The sequence below is a fragment of the Lipotes vexillifer genome, unplaced genomic scaffold (genome assembly GCF_000442215.2).
Source record: "Lipotes vexillifer unplaced genomic scaffold, Lipotes_vexillifer_v1.1 scaffold1016, whole genome shotgun sequence".
Classification (NCBI taxonomy): domain Eukaryota; kingdom Metazoa; phylum Chordata; class Mammalia; order Artiodactyla; family Lipotidae; genus Lipotes; species Lipotes vexillifer.
Genome location: NW_006769290.1, coordinates 556,373 through 573,132, shown reverse-complemented (window position 1 = coordinate 573,132; position 16,760 = coordinate 556,373). Strand labels below are relative to the sequence as shown.

At 40.2% G+C, this 16,760-nt stretch overlaps 1 protein-coding gene across 1 annotated transcript in view; it reads right to left on the bottom strand.

Annotated features, from left to right (window-relative positions):
* Positions 1 to 14,687, bottom strand: part of CEP97 (centrosomal protein 97) — a 30,660-nt gene extending 15,973 nt beyond the window's left edge. Inside the window, exons 1-7 of the mRNA XM_007445546.1 lie at positions 14,645 to 14,687; positions 12,056 to 12,198; positions 11,142 to 11,300; positions 10,157 to 10,258; positions 7,820 to 7,933; positions 7,100 to 7,266; positions 1,051 to 1,215 (exon numbers count right to left, since the gene is read on the bottom strand). Coding sequence (XP_007445608.1) covers positions 1,051 to 1,215; positions 7,100 to 7,266; positions 7,820 to 7,933; positions 10,157 to 10,258; positions 11,142 to 11,300; positions 12,056 to 12,198; positions 14,645 to 14,687 — 893 coding nt within the window. The remainder of the gene's footprint in view (positions 1 to 1,050; positions 1,216 to 7,099; positions 7,267 to 7,819; positions 7,934 to 10,156; positions 10,259 to 11,141; positions 11,301 to 12,055; positions 12,199 to 14,644) is intronic.
* Positions 14,688 to 16,760: the final 2,073 nt, after the last annotated feature.

Here is a 16,760-nt window from a genome sequence, read left to right as displayed (position 1 = left end):
TTAACTCACATAGTCAGACACCATCATATGCATATACATGCACAAACCTTCAAAGGCAGGATCTCTGATAAAAGAAGTGACTACTAAATGCTTCTAGCTATACTTTTTTTTTTGCTTGCGCTGCATGGCTTGTGGGATCTTAGCTCCCCAACCAGGGACTGAACCTGGGTCCTCCCCAGTGAAAGTGTGGAGTCTTAACCACTGGACCGCCAGGCAATTCCCAAACTATACTTTTTTTTTTTTTAATTTTTATTTATGTTTGGCTGAGTTGGGTCTTCGTTGCCGCGTGCGGGCTTTCTCTAGTTGCAGCAAGCGGGGGCTACTCTTCGTTGCGGTGCGCAGGCTTCTCATTGTGGTGGCTTCTCTTGCTGCGGTGCACAGGATTAGTTGCTCTGTGGCATGTGGGATCTTCTCGGACCAGGGATCAAACCCACATCCCCTGCATTGGCAGGCGGATTCTTAACCACTGCGCCACCAGGGAAGACTCCAAACTATACTTCTTTTATTTTTTTTATTTTTTTATTTTATTTTTTTTTGCGGTACGTGGGCCTCTCACTGTTGTGGCCTCTCCCGCTGCAGAGCACAGGCTCCGGACATGCAGGCTCAGCGGCCATGGCTCACGGGCCCAGCCGCTCCGCGGCACATGGGATCCTCCCAGACTGGGGCACAAACCTGTGTCCCCTGCATCAGTAGGCGGACTCTCAACCACTGCGCCACCAGGGAAGCCCCAAGCTATACTTCTTAATGTTAGTATTTTAAAACCCATATGAAACACCCACATTAAGGGACAAATGCAATTTTTAAAAATCCCACTCTCCCATGCTGCTTGGCCCTCCCCACTGAAGAAATGATTAGCAATGCAGTTGCTAGGGAGCAAACTGGACTGCACTGCAAGGTTCGGTTCCCCTACAGAACTGCTACAGTGACCAGTGGCCCACGTGCCCAGAAATGTGGGCCGCAGCACTCACCTCAATCCTACTAACCCTGCAGGAAAGAGTCAGAGGTTTTTCACTTGTGAATTCATCAACCGCTACAGATAAATGGGCTCACCTCTGCTTGCTCAGAATCTTCTCTAGTTTGGCATCCTCTGCAGTCTGAAGACCCAGCGTAGAAGTGAGAGGACAGACTGTAGCCAGATACTGGACAAGCTGGATGTGCTGGCCAGGCCGATATGCTCTCCCCTTGCCTTGACTATACAGCCATTCAGCTTTCAAACTGGAATTGAGGGACATAAAGAAGAAGGGATGGCACTAGGGTAGACAAGATACATTTTTAAGCAATAATGATTCTTCCTTCTTAATTTACCTTTATAGCATCATTGGATATTTTTCATAAATAAAATTCACTCAAGTTAAAAAGAAAATCTATCCTTCTGATTCATTCTCCTTACTATTACAATGTTTTAAACCTTTTTTCTTGCTTAGGAGCACTTCCAAAGATTTTTACTAATATTTTAAATTTATTTAAAGTATTTTCCAAATATTTTAAAATTATTTTCAAAGAAGCAATGAATACTCCCTTCATTCATTATCAAACTGAAGTACCTAAATACATAAATTGTGTTTAAATCCATTAGTTCATGATAGTTTTTTTTTAAGTTAATTGGTCACAGCTGAAGGATGCTAGTGAACTACCAACTCATTATTTTTAAAAACTGGTAAGTAAAGGAGACAAATTAAATATTACTAATTCTACCTTTCTATACAAACTATACCAATGACCAAATAGTTACTTCATAGAAGTATTCCAGCTAATAAAAAAATTAATGATAGAATTAAAATTTCACCATTTTGCAACTCTCAATGAATTAATGGATTTAGGCACTGATCATTAATAGCTACTTCTAACACAAGAGACAACCAGACACCACATGCCTCTCAATAGAACCCACAAAGTAGTCCTTCCCCAACAAAAATCTGATCAAACCTCCACATCCAACTACCAATTTACAGGAAATACAGGAGAGGAGTATGTCAAAGGACACGGAGACATAGCAATTGGCAAAATAAGCACAGTGGGAAACTCTATAGGACAAATAATCTGATTTCTTCAACAACCAAAAAAAGAGAAAAGAAAGCAAAGAAAATAAGAAGAGGAGGAATCCATGGAGAGATTTGAAAGCATCATCTTGGACCTCCAGCCAAGTCGAGCCTTCAGACTCCTGCCCCGTGTGATCTCACCACAAGATCCCAAGTGAAAACTACCCAATCAGCACAGCCAACCCATGGAGGATGCAATGATAATGCATTTTTAACACATTGAAAAAGAGAGCAGGAAAGAAATTTTTTTAATATATCAACCAATTAAAATGTATGGCCTTATTTCGATCCTGTTTCCAAAAATCCATTACAAAACTGCATTTATGAGGACTACTGGAAATGTAAGCACTTAACTAATATCTGGTGTTATGGAATTATTGTTAAATTTTTTGATAAGTGATAACAGTATTGTAGTTATTTCTTTAAGAGTCCTTATCTTTTAGAGGTGAAATTATATATAATCTGAGACTTGTTTCAAAATAATATAGGAAAAGGGGGCGTGGGTGAAGGTATAATGGACATAGTTGGCTATGAATTGAAAACTGCTGAAGTTGGGTGACAGATTCAGGGGAGGTCATTACACTACTGTTTACTTTTGCAATATGTTTGAATTTCTTTTTTTTTTTTTGCAGTACGCGGGCCTCTCACTGTTGTGGCCTCTCCCGTTGTGGAGCACAGGCTCCGGACGCGCAGGCTCAGAGGCCATGGCTCACAGGCCCAGCCGCTCCGCGGCATGTGGGATCTTCCCAGACCGGGGCATGAACCCGTGTCCCCTGCATCGGCAGGCAGACCCTCAACCATGCGCCACCAGAGAAGCCCTGAATTTCTTTTTAATTAACATGCTTTTGCCTCAATTTTATCATTCTTAAATCTACCCATCAACTTGAAGTTAAAGTTACATCATTTTGGCATACGTTGTTTCTCTGTACACCATTTAACTCAGCATTGCAAATAGTTTGAAAATCACTTCCAATCCACAACCATTTTCTTCAACCTTCACATTAAGGTACCCACATTATGCAAAAAACTGTATAGTCCAAAACTGTTAAGCCACCCAAGATGTATTATAGACTGAAAAGAAACTGGTTCTTTTGACAGCTGGTTAAATAATGCAGAAGAGTCTTGGTGCAGTAAAATGAGTTTAGTTTTCTATGATGTGCCAGTGTCACAAGAAAGGAGAAACTGTTTTCTAACAATGAGATATAAAGTATGCCAAGCTGATTAACTGAAGTCACGTAACAATAAAAATTTTAATACACTTAATAAAAATAATTAGAAGTATTTCTTCCATAGACACATTCCTGTGGATTAAATAAAGCTCATTCAGGATCTTCATGAACTGTATTCTAAGTTTCCATAAGTTGTCCTGCCAAGCAAATGGCTTGTTGAAAGACTATCCCTAAAAAAGGTCCATAATAGAGAACAATCCCCAACTTTAATAATAGCTAGCAAGCGACACTTCCAGGTTATAGACGGTTTGTAGTTTGTAAAGTTGCGAAAGTAAAAGGATACAGAAGGAGGCTCAGGTATCCCACAGTTTAAGTGTGTGAGGTGAACCACGAACTGTGGAGTATCAACTACTGTAAGATCTGTTTTTCTGCCTTTGCTTCACATTCATCAATAAACACACCATTACAAAGTTTATTAATCCATATGATATTTTCTTAGGTAAAAAAAATCTCTCTGCCCATTCAAAGACAAAATTAAAATTAATTCAGCTCTAACATATTAATTTCAAATCACTGGAATATGACTTCTCTCTTGAAATTAAAGGAACAGTCTACATTATATAACAGGGATAGCAACTACTGAGAGAATTTAAAACTGCTCTTTCACCTAATTAAAAAAAAAAAGAATAATGGATGAAATGATATCTGGTATTTGCTTTTAAAATATCCTAACCAAAAAAAAGTGCAGGATAGATGAAACAAGATTGGCAAAATGTTGATAACTGTTGAAGCCACATGGTGGGTATTTAGGTGTTCATTATGTTACTCTACTTCTGTATATATTTTAAACATCCTTTCAAAAAAAGAAACATCCCCAAAATTCTGCTCCCTAAGTTCTGATCTGTAAGCAACAGAGGTGTAGCTTGGTACCAGGTCCTATAAACAGTAAAACAGAGATGGAAAACAAATTCGGAAAGAACTCCAAATACTGAGGTGTTACACAAAGGTCCTTCCCCAGGTGTGCTTCTCTCTGAGAAAGCCCTCAGCCAAAGCACCAGAGCGGTGGGTGACTGCTCAAGTTACTTTTTTGGGTGACACACTCAAGATCTGGTTACCCAAGGTCATCAGGGAACTTGGGACACTTTTCATCATGGAGAAAAAATTTAACTTGGTTGTTCTTAGCAAACAACAGGCTGGGTAGATACAAAAACTAGAAATTCCTTCCTGCCTATCCCTCAGGGCAATTCCAAGGTTGACCAGGAAAATGTTGGAACACTGCTCAGGCTACCCACTGATTTTTCAGTCAATAGCTCTCCCTTAGAATAATTCCTCCCTCCAAGACAAAATACTTCCAGAGTTGTTTTAAAACATGGGAGCACTGTTTACAGACTACACAGTTGTCTCAGACATCAACTGCAGCAGCATTTTTCTCAACAACGTAGGTTCTTTAGTTTGAATAGAACTCTATTTACCCACTCTTCTATGCACTGACATTTGGGTTGTTTCCCAAATGTCCCACATAGCTCCCAAATGTTTGGAGCTATTATGAATAAGGCTGCTACGAACATGCTTATATACATGTTTTTTGGTAGACATAAGCACCTATTTCTCTAGGGTATATACCAGAAACCAACCTGCTGGGTCATAGTGTATTTATAAGTCCAATTTCAGTAAATACTGCCAGTTTTTCAAAATGGCTGCACCATTTACACTCCTAGAACAGTGTATGAGTGTTCCAATTGTCCTACATACTCATCAATACTTAGTATTGTCCGTCCTCTTAATTTTAGCTACTCTGGTGGGAGCTGGTTGATTTGAAGCCTCCATAATAAACGAGGAAAAAAATAATCTTTCTGAATTATCAAAAATATCAACATAGTGGTTATCCTAGTGGGGAGGGGAGTTATGATGAGAGTGGGGCAAAGGAGATCTCTGGAGTGCTGGTTTTGTTCTAGTCTTATTTTCAGTGATGATTGTATGGGTATTTTTAAGTAGTACGTTTGAACTATTTCTGAATTATGATACCGTGCAATTTTTTTTTTAATGTGGGGGGGAAAAGAATCTGTCTGAGAAAGGGTTGCTATTATGCTACACTCCCACCTCTTCCTTCCTCCCATACTTTAGTGTAGAATAACCCCAAAGAGAGAGAGAGGCTACCCAAGTAAAAGTCCACTCTTCCCTACCTCCTGAAGAATCTGAAATTAAACAACTACAAAACATTATAAAGTTTCAAAAAAATACAAATTCACCTTAAAGTCACTTGGATTAAAACGATTTCCACAGTATAGAAACATAGCCTTTGCATTATTATTCATCTATTCAACAGATATCTTCTGCTTTTTAACACCAGCTTTAGTTTCTACAAAACTCTTCAATCCCCAGTCCCTATCCTTAAGTAATAATGACAATTATCACTTATTAAGCATCTACTGTCTGACCAGTATTATGCTATACCCATTATCTTTAGTTCTCATAGCATCCTTGAAAGCTAGGTAGTTTTAGCCACATTTTACAAATGAGAATACTAAGGCTCAGCGAAGTTATGGAACTTGTCCAGGCCGCACTGCTAATGGGCGGCAGGGAAAGATGTGAAGCTTTCTCTTGTCTCTCCTGACCAGGTCTCATTCTCTTCCCAGGTCTCTCTTTATACCAAACCCTTACCTCTGCCCATCTCACCATGCTGCTGTCATATATGAAAATGTTGCCAGTCCTACTCCCACAGAGAAATCTGATAACGTCTTTCTTTCTATTAAAGGAAGATCCAAAGAAGATAATCCAAGTAAACCCATATTCCAGCTTTAGAATTACCCACAGTTTGAAATAAAATAAGGTGTCTGAATACATAGCAACACTCACTGCAGGAAAAAGGAAAAGCCACACTTTTTTGTAGTCAAACCAGAGCTGACATACGTCCTGCACCCTACACCAGCACCACCACTATGTAGCTCCTGGTTGCTATTCCTCACTGCCCCAAACCCTGTACAGCAACTAGATGAAAGAGAGGGAGAAAGAAAAGGAAAACCCTGTCAGTAATCCACCATTCCTTCTCCCATCGGGAAACCCCTCAAGCGACTATCAATCTGTAGAACAGAAGGACAAAAACAGTGAGGAAGAATGTGTGTGTTGAGTCCATGAATGCAGGTGTGTATGCAGTGAAAAGAAGAGAAATGAGGCAGAGTGAAGAGAATTAAGTCATCTTGATTCTCACTATCCTCTCTAAACCCACCCCTTCTTGTCCACAACCTAGTTCCTTACCTCCCCTGAAGCTCTGATTCTACTGATCATGTGCCAGCGTCCAGAAGACCCCATCATGCAGGGGTCCCAGCTCCAAGCTGCAAAAACTATCAAAGATCTAGAGAAGGGGGAGTTCCCACTTCTGCTGTTTCACAGGTAGAAGGTGAGGACCAATCAGCATGTCTGCTACCAGTTCCAAATTGGAACTCTGCACGCATTTTCCCAAGGTCACTGTTATAAAGAGTAGTTGGGTACTAAGGTATGATTAATACTGCCTTTACAATATGATGGATAGAAGCTTTTGTGGGATTGATCTGAAATCCTACACAGCATCTATAACAGTTTCTATGTAGAAATGCTCCAAGCCCCAAACAATCGATTAACAAAAGGATTTTTAGAAATCAATTTGTTGTATGTTGGGCAAGAAGTTAAACTCACTAGACACAACCTCTAAGGTTGATATTTATTTCTTATCCTTTTTTAAAAAGGATAAAAAATCCTAAATGAACAGCACAGAGTCTGCTATATGATGGTACAAATGATCTTAATTTCTAAATGCACATTTCAAGAAATATTCAGTTTATTAATCTGTAGTAAGCTAATGGGCTTTTCAGTTAACTTCCATGATAAATGTGATGTTAAAGAGGTCACGTTCACCTTTCCTTCTGCGAAATCACATATCCATCTAGGACTCTGAGGTTTAAGCACCAGCTGACGATGTATGGCCGATAGTCGAACCCTGGAATGGAAGGTGTTGCCATCACACAAGGATTGTTCATGATCGACAACTGTTCCAATTCAGTTAAGGATGCCAGAAAAGAGATCTGGAACAAAGGACATCTTTGTTGAATGAAATGGACTACTCAGTGTCAAGCGCAAGGCTTCCACTGATTACACATCTCTGGCAGTTTGAGAAAGTAACAATTTCCCTCTTGTTTTGAAAAGTGACAAGTAACACTCTTATATTATCCACTGACTTCCAAAATTCCAACAATATGGCCATCTGTCCGTGCTGCACAAAGTCCCTTAGAAAGCACTGTTTCCTAGCAAAAAGAACCCTATTTTGAAAATATAGCAGCAGCCAGAAAAAGGTGCAGAGTGTGCCTTATTAACCCTGTTAATGTACATGTCCCTCTACCAACAATTACTTCCCAATGGAGTGATAAGTACAGCACTGCAAATGAAATTAAGCCTTAATAACCCACTGACATTAAGTAAAAGTAGAAAGAAAAATAATGATCTTCTAGAGCCAAGTGTTTCATCCTGATAGCAGTTTCTTCCAAGATGCTCACAGTCTAAAGTGAGCTCACAACCCTTTCCTGCATCTCTCCTGACTTTCCAGCTTCCCAGATCCCATAAGACACCCTCAAATTTTACCTCATTTAAGTCCCGGATTTCATTTTCTGCCAAAGAAAGTATAGCAAGACATCTGGGTAGATAAGCAGGTGCCATTCTAAGAGAGGTGATGATATTTCCATGTAAAAGTAGGGTCTTGAAAGTAAAAAGAAAATGCATTACAAATGAAAAGATTACAAATAAATTGGTCTATTTTGATAAAACCAAAATGGTGTGTACAAACATAAAGTGATCTGTTTTATTATACTTCTGATCACACACAAATCAAAGACTGTTAATGCTGGAAGGGTCCTACGTGGTCTTCTGGTCCAACTCTCCTTTTTCACATCCACATTCTAAGCTCAAGAAAGTTTAAAGACTTGTCCAAGAACATATGCTTAGTGTAGGCATGTTGTGAGATTTAAGTTATTAAAACTTGAGCAATTTCCAACATACTTGTTCATTTCCTTTTAAAACATCAAAACAGAGGGTGAGAAAAGTGAAAGAAAACATTCATTAAAACAATCAGGTATAAAGCAAATTTTCCAAGAGAGAGAGATAACTCACAAACCATAATTTGCAATTATATTCTCTTGGTAACTTAAAGCTTGAGGAAGGTTGAATGTGCTTAGAGATGGTGCTGACTCAAAGTCAGCAATAATGAAGAATAAAGTGAATACTCCCAACACCCAGGATTTTTTTTTTTTTGGCTGCGTTGGGTCTTCATCGCTGCATGTGGGCTTTCTCTAGTTGCAGCGAGCGGGGGCTACTTTTCATTGCGGTGCACAGGCTCCTCATGGCAGTGGCTTCTCTTGTTGCAGAGCACGGGCTCCAGGCACACGGGCTTCAGTAGTTGTGGCTCTCAGGCTCTAGAGCGCAGGCTCAGTAGTTGTGGCACAGGGTTTAGTTGCTCCGAGGCATGTGGGATCTTCCTGGACCAGGGATCAAACCCATGTCCCCTACATTGGCAGGTAGATTCTTAACCACTGCACCACCAGGGAAGTCCCAACACCCAGGATTCTGATAAGGTAATCATGCCTCCATTCCAGAAAAAAAAAGTTCAATCATTTTTAGTTCATTTGAATTCTCTTAGTATCTGGCTACATCAAATTGCTTAGAATAATTGTTGCTAAAAATGATTTCTGCTAACAATATAGTGAAATTTGAGCTAATAATACTGTTTCTAAGGTTAATGAATTCATCTGATGCTAATAATATCCAATGGGGCAAAAATATGGAAAAAGCCTACACATGTTGAAGCTGTGGTGCCAACTGTTACTATTTCAGCAGTCCCCAACCTTTTGGCACCAGGGACCGGTTTTGTGGAAGACAATTTCTCCACAGACCGGGGCGGGGGCAGGGTGGGGCGGGGGGATGGTTTTGGGATGATTCAAGCGCATTACATTTATTACACACTTTATTTCTGTGATTATTATGTTGTACTATATAATGAAATAATTATACAACTCACCATAATGCAGAATCAGTGGGAGCCCTGAGCTTGTTTTCACTTGCCATTCACTGATAGGGTTTTGATATGAGTCCACAAGCAATTGATTTATTATGGTCTCTGTGCAGTCAAACCTCTCTGCTAATGGTAATCTGTATTTGCAGCCGCTCCCCAGCGCTAGCATCACTGCCTCAGCTCCACCTCAGATCATCAGGCATTAGGTTCTCACAAGGAGCGTGCAACCTAGACCCCTCGCCTGAGCAGTTCACAGTAGGGTTCGCGCTCCTATGAGGATCTCATGCCACTGCTGATCTGTCAGGAGGCGGAGCTCAGGTGGTAATGCAAACGATGGGGAGAGGCTGTAAATACAGATGAAGCTTTGCTCACTCGCCAGCCGCTCACCTCCTGCTGTGCAGCCTGTTCCTAATGACCCAGGGTCTGGGGACCCCTGACTTATTTGATTACATTCCCCTCTATAAAAAGTGCTACAGGCCACAGATTTTTTAAATTAAAGTGAGGTTAATTTTGATAATTTAGTAATATCTATTACTAAAAAATAGCAATCTTGAGTGTCAAAAAACAAAGTCAAGTTCAGGAATGTTTACTCTCAAGCCCACCAGCATGTTATGTACTATATAACTGAAGCTGCTAACGTTGGCTGATTGGGCATGAAGGGAATTTCATCATGTTTGTTGGATGGTAAATAAGAATTAACCTTAACTACAATAACCAGTTTTAGTTAAAGTAAATCAATTATAGAAATTAACAACAAAAAGTTCCATACTTAATTTCTGGTACTCTAATAGAATTTTTATCATAATGAACACTATCTGTTCTTCATAACAGCAGGCTGATTTTAGATCAATTAGGTTATTTTCCCTTGGTATTTTAGTATAAAATTTCAGAAATGACAGAGAAAACACATTTACCTTCAGTGATGCCAATTTAGATAGATCACCTATCTGGGGTATGTTATTGTCTGATAAATCGAGGTGTTGAAGAGCTGTGCAGCTATTGATTTGTTCCATGGCCTATTACAAGAAAAGGATCACATTATTTCACACACATGAAATCAAAAAATGAAATTCTTCCCTATTTCCTGTGGCTGAGCCTCTTGCCTCCTCTGCCCATTATCAGAAGCAGAGGAGCAGGGCTTAGCAAGAGAAAAAGGAGGCAGTGCCAACAGAATCTGGCATACTGCTATATAGCTAGTTTCTACCTTCATTATCTCTCTAAGAGTAGAGTCAGATATTTACAGCTTAAAGAAACTTTTAGTGATGACATGTGACAGTTGGTATAACATAGACTTTACAAGTTAACAATGGAGCCACACTGCCTGGATTCAAATCCTGGCTCTGCAACTGTCTGACTGTGTGACCTTAGGCAAGTTACTCAACTTCTCTGTACTTCAGTTTCCTCATCTATACAATAAGCATAAAGACTGTACCTACCTTATTGGCTGTCATGAGATTGAATAAGTTAAAACTGTTAAGGTGGTTAGAATAGTACTTAGCATACATTACATACTCAGTAGAAGTCAGTTATCATCATTTAATCCAGTTCCCTTACCTAGCATATCAAAAAATAAGACACAGAAATATTTATTAACTTACCCCAAATTATAGAGCTACTAAGTGGTGGAAGCAGGACTAGAAGCCAGATCTCCTGACTTTTAAAACATTATATTCTCCACTGTACCATTAAACATGTACATAAAACTTAATTCAGCATGAATTTTCAAAATGAGATTTTTTTTTCAGTTTATGTTAACTGAAATTATCTCTGGGAAATGGGAGTGGATACTTTCACTTTTTATTCTATTTTTTTCTATACTGCTTAAATTTCTTTTTCACAGCAAATACTTTTGTGAAGTAAAAAAAAAAAAAGAAAGAAAGAAAGAAAGAAACAATTCACCTTGAGATTATTTCCTGCCAAATTCAGCCATTCCAAATGTACTAGCTCCTTTAGGCCTTCCACATAGCCAATGCTATTATGAGGCAAATTTAATACCCGGAGTTGGGTCAGTTTGGCCACACCCATCATCCGCACCAGCCGATTGTTAGCCACTGACAACTGTGGAAAGAAAACATACCATTATTCTTAGGAGTAAAATATAAATATTACTTTCACATTAGGGTGGTTAAAAAGATTTATTTATATGGCCCAACATTCCTAAATATACAAACCCAATTTGTACTTTTCACATATATTGTCTAAAAATTCTGCAGTGCAACTATTAGTTTGTTGTTGTTGTCATTCCTAAGCAGTGGAAAATACAGATAAAGCTGAGCAATCAGACCTCCTCCAACTACTAAAAGAAAACATCTTTAACACAGCAACTACTTGAGAATGTAAACTCCACAATAACAGAGTTCTTTCACTATCTCCATCAAAACCTAGAACAGTACCAGACACATAAGGGTCCAATAAACATTTGTTGAAGGAATGAATTAATCAACTCTTTACCCCCACCATGAAATAAAAGGTTATCTTAACAACACAATATTTTGCCAACATAAAATGTTTTCTTTTTCAACAAATGCTCTTTTTTCTAGTCTACTCTAAAGGCAGCAAAAATGTGTTCATCTTCAGTAGAAATTTAATAAGCATCACTTAATAATAATGTAAAAATTAATTTTTTAATTTTTTCTTAAATTATTTTATTCATTTATTAAATAAATTTATTTGTTATTAAAAGTTTTAAAAATTTAAGGCAACATTTACTGCTTTCTAGGCTTGCAGAGTTACTTTTTGTTATCTTACTCTTTTATTTTGTATAATAATAAACTGGCCTTATATAACTATTTCCCCCACATAGCAATACCTACCTGTATTAAACGTTTGCATTTCTCAAGATTTTCCAATTTAATAATCTGATTTTTATCCAGAATCAAAGTATGAATATCAACTTCATAGGGTAAGTTTGGACTTAATTTCTGTAGCCCCTGTCCTGACCAATTGACCACTGACCCTTGAAAAGAGAAGGGAAACTGTTAGAAAACACAACTACAACAGCTGAGCATAGGGATAAAATTATACTCATAAAATCTTATACATTTAGAGTTAGAAAACACTAGAGCATAATAAACATCAAGCTTTAAAAACTAAAGCAATCAATTTCTAAGTGACTACAGATTGAAATTATTCATTTTCCTTTAGAAATATCAAATTATACCTAGATTTGTGATATTCTACTCAAGTTTCTTTTCTTTTCTTTCTTTTTTTTAAATTAATTAATTAATTTATTTATTTATTTATTTTTGGCTGTGTTGGTCTTTGTTGCTGCACGTGGGCTTTCTCTAGTTGCGGTGCGTGGGCTTCTCATTGCGGTGGCTTCTCTTGTTGCAGAGCACAGGCTCTAGGGTGCCCGGGCTTCAGTAGTTGTGATTCGCAGGCTCTGTAGTTGTAGCTCGCAGGCTCTACAGTGCAGGCTCAGTAGTTGTGGCGCATAGGGCTTAGTTGCTCCATGGTATGTGGCATCTCCCTGGCCCAGGGCTCAAACCCACGTCCCCTGCATTGGTAGGCAGGTTCTTAACCACTGTGCCACTATGGAAGTCCATCTACTCAAGTTTCCTTGATATAATACTTGGTAATTCTTCACATTTAAATGTAAACTATTACTTCAATATTTTGTGCCTAAGTAATGACAGTATTTTTTAAATGTAACTAATCTTTTGATAGAGACGAATGTGCTTACAATCTATCAGTATATCATAAAGTGCCCAAACTATTTTGAAAAGTATAGTTAATTTATCTACAAAATGGAAATAATATACCTAATTCATTAAATTGATGTGGGGATGAAAAGAGAAACCATATGAACAGCACTTAGTCCCATTCCTGGCACACAGAATTCAATAAAGTAATTTGGTATGTTTAACAGACGTTCAAATCCTGGCTCCACTAAGCTAATCACTGTGGTATCTTGGGCAAGTTATTGATCTCTTTTGGGCTCACTTTTCTACTCTGTAAGATGAGAATGATAATAATACCTGCCCTATAATGTTGTTCTACAAAGAAAATGAGATAATTACAAAAAAAAAAAAAAAAAGGCACTCAGAACATAGTCTTGCTCATATAAAAAGTGCTTGTATAAATGTTAACTGCTATTATTATCAGTACATTGCCATGGTGGGCTGGGGAGGTGGAGTTTAAGAGCTACAGATAGATTTGTGATATCTATCACAAATAGATTGTGCAGGGGGCGGGCCAGAGAAACTGCCAATTTCAAATTTCTACCCAGATTAAGATTACTGCGGGAAATAATTATGCGAGATTGCTCTCCTGAAGGGTTTCAACCAACGTTTTTCCATTGTCTAATGGCTTCTAGCATTTGGGGCGGGGAGAGGGGGTCATTCGATTCTGAGAATTTGGTGAAAGCTATATACCGTCCCAGGAAAATGCATAGCCTTTGCACACAATTCAAAGGGATCGAGAGACCTCTTAGACTCTCCCTCCTAGATAATGAGCCCCAGACCTAAGCGGTCGAGACGGGCATTCACCTTCAGCCCTGACCCTGACCCAGAGCCTCCGAACTGTAACCAAAACAAAGGAGCTCCGCTCACACTGCACCTACAAAAGCACCCACGCTGCGCGTTCCGCTGGGCAGACACCAAGCTATACCCCAGGACCCGGTCTGCAGAAAAAGGCTTGGAGAACTGTGGGCTCTGGATAACCCCCAGATTTTATCACGGCCACCGGACACTTCCAAGAAAGGGTCCAACGTCAATCTATCTATCTAGATCTAGATCTAGATCTAGATATATAGAGGGGTTTTTTGTTTTTTTTGTTTTGTTTTTTTTGCGGTACGCGGGCCTCTCACTGTAGTGGCCTCTCCCGTTGCGGAGCACAGGCTCCGGACACGCAGGCTCAGCGGCCATGGCTCACGGGCCTAACCGCTCCGCGACATGTGGGATTTTCCCGGACCGGGGCACGAACCCGTGTCCCCTGCATCGGCAGGCGTACTCTCAACCACTGCCCCACCAGGGAAGCCCCCAAAGTCAAGCTAGAGAGCTGTGTTTGACACAGGGTTTTCTTGAACGTTCTAGGAATCCACGGGAAAGGGGGAGATCCTGCAGTTTTCACTTGGGCACCCAGAACTCAAAGTAAACATCCAAGAAAGATTACCGCGGCGGCCAGAAACCCACCGCCCAGGCATCCTCAGGAGGGCGGGAGCAGCGCGAAGGTCTCTTGGGGCTTGTAGTCCCCCGCTTGGCCCTCGCTGCGACGCCGGAGAGCCAGGCAGCGCCCAGGGGACTACAACTCCCAGAGCGCAGCACGCCTCCGCGATGCCCACAACCCACATCAGAACTGGTCCAGAACTGAACCCCTAAACCCAGTCTTCTTCTCTCCACCAGGTAACAATAATTCAGTTCTATGGAGTAAACATGGGGACCCAGGGGTGGGGATCGCCTTACCTTCTCCAAGAGGCAAAGCCGCGTCGACGCGCGCCACCGCCATACTTCCCGCTTGCTAATAATACCAAGCAACCGTCCTCCGACTGCTAGGTGGAACTCGTAGTCGGGAGGAAGAAGCCAGAGACTACAGCTCCCAGGATGCACGGCACCCAAACGGCCCAATTGGCTGCCTACAACTAACGATGCGAAACCCGCGTTAGAATCTGAGCCAAAGTGAGTTTGGAAACAGGGTCAACTCCCCTTGTTTGGCAGGGAAGCAGGCTATTGTTAAATGATCATTTCACTCTCTTTTCTAGGTGTTTTCGAAATTTGACACTTTTACCATCGGGATGATTATAAGGTCACTACTCAATACAGACCGAATTTGAGGACTCATTGCTAGAGACTTCTAGCAATGGGGGCTGTCCCTTCTTTTGACAATTCTGAATAAGTGAGAGTGTTCAACTCTGCTATAGGCGATTTTGTGAGATAGTCAAAATAGATACATTTTATTTGAAAATTTAGCTTAAGCATGTTGAGATAGAAGCTTTTATACAGTATTTTTAAGTGGTTGTTCTTGAATAGTTAACAGAACTTTAGACCTGGGAGTATATTTAATAGGTATAAACCCAGAATTTTTCCAGAGAGTATACAAAAGAAGTTTACAATACAGTGTCCAAACTCAAAAATTACACTGCCTTGCTGGAGAGGATATAGCTATATCAAAAAGCCTACACTTTTGACACAACTATTACATTCTAACTAGTGTGATTGTAGCAATGAACTCAATAAGCTTTCAGGGAATGGAGAAAGAAATAAAAACTATAATCTTCAGAGAAGACTTAAAGGAGGAAGTGAAACGGAGCTAAGGCTTAAAAGATGGGTAGACTCTAAACAGGAGTTCAGGAGCATATAGAAGACGAAAAGACAGTACAGGCTGCAGGCGGAGGCAGGTAGTAATGAAACTAACCTGATAGCACCACACAATGTAGAGAGGGAGCTTCCAATTTCTACTGCCCACTCCTTCATTCCCTCTTATTCTGAATTCCCCTCTTTCTGAAACAGCAGTGTCCAAAATCTCTGATAATTTGTTTGAACAAAACCCCCATTACTCACGCTTCTAGGTTTCCAGGCAATTGATTCTGTGAGCGTTCCCTCCTTCCTGAGTCCTCCTCCTATCTTTCTGACTACACCTGCTTTAATTCTTTTTTTTTTTTTTAACTCTGTTTCCCACTGTTTTAGTCTAAAGACAAATTTCTTAACTCTGAAGAGGGAATTAAGACTAGGAATTTTTTTCTTCTAACCAAGAGACCCCTTACCTAGAAAGTACAGTCTTACTATATAGGTGTAAGAACAAAGCAAGCCTGAATTCTGTTTCCTACTAACCTTTGTTCCCTGGAACAGCTGATGAGGACTGAGGCGAGTCTCCAGCTCAGGGACAGAGAAAGGGTTTACAGTTCTCTCCAATTTTGCAGGGTAATGACTTGGGAGCGGGGGGGTCCTGGATGCCCAGAAGGTACCTGAGGAGCACAGCTACCTGCAAGTTTACATCAATAGCAGAACCAGAGTTTTGTCTGGTTTGTCTGACCTGGGATCCTGAGGAAAGGGCCAAAGGATTCTCTTCATGGGGTTAACTGAGTATAGTCATAGCTCTTAAAGAGAGTGGCCACAGATCCTGGGCACATGCCCAAGTGAGCCAGCAACCCTTTAAAATCATACCATGGAGGGGGCTTCCCTGGTGGCGCAGTGGTTGAGAGTCCGCCTGCCGAGGCAGGGGACACGGGTTCGTGCCCCGGTCCGGGAAGATCCCACATGCCGCGGAGCGGCTGGGCCCATGAGCCATGGCCACTGAGCCTGTGCTCCGCAATGGGAGAGGCCACAACAGTGAGAGGCCCGTGTACCACAAAAAAATAAAAAAATTAAAAAATAAATAAATAAATAAAATCATACCATGGAAACTTCTATGCTTCAGATACAGCTTTTGCATCTAAAATCAAATTGCTACACTTTAACTAAATTGCTTCATTTTGTGCATATGTTAAACCCTGCACTGCACACTCTGATCAATTTCCAATCAGTCTACTAACCAACACCATGAACTTCTCAACAAGGTAGCATTTTTTGGCAGGCTTAGTCC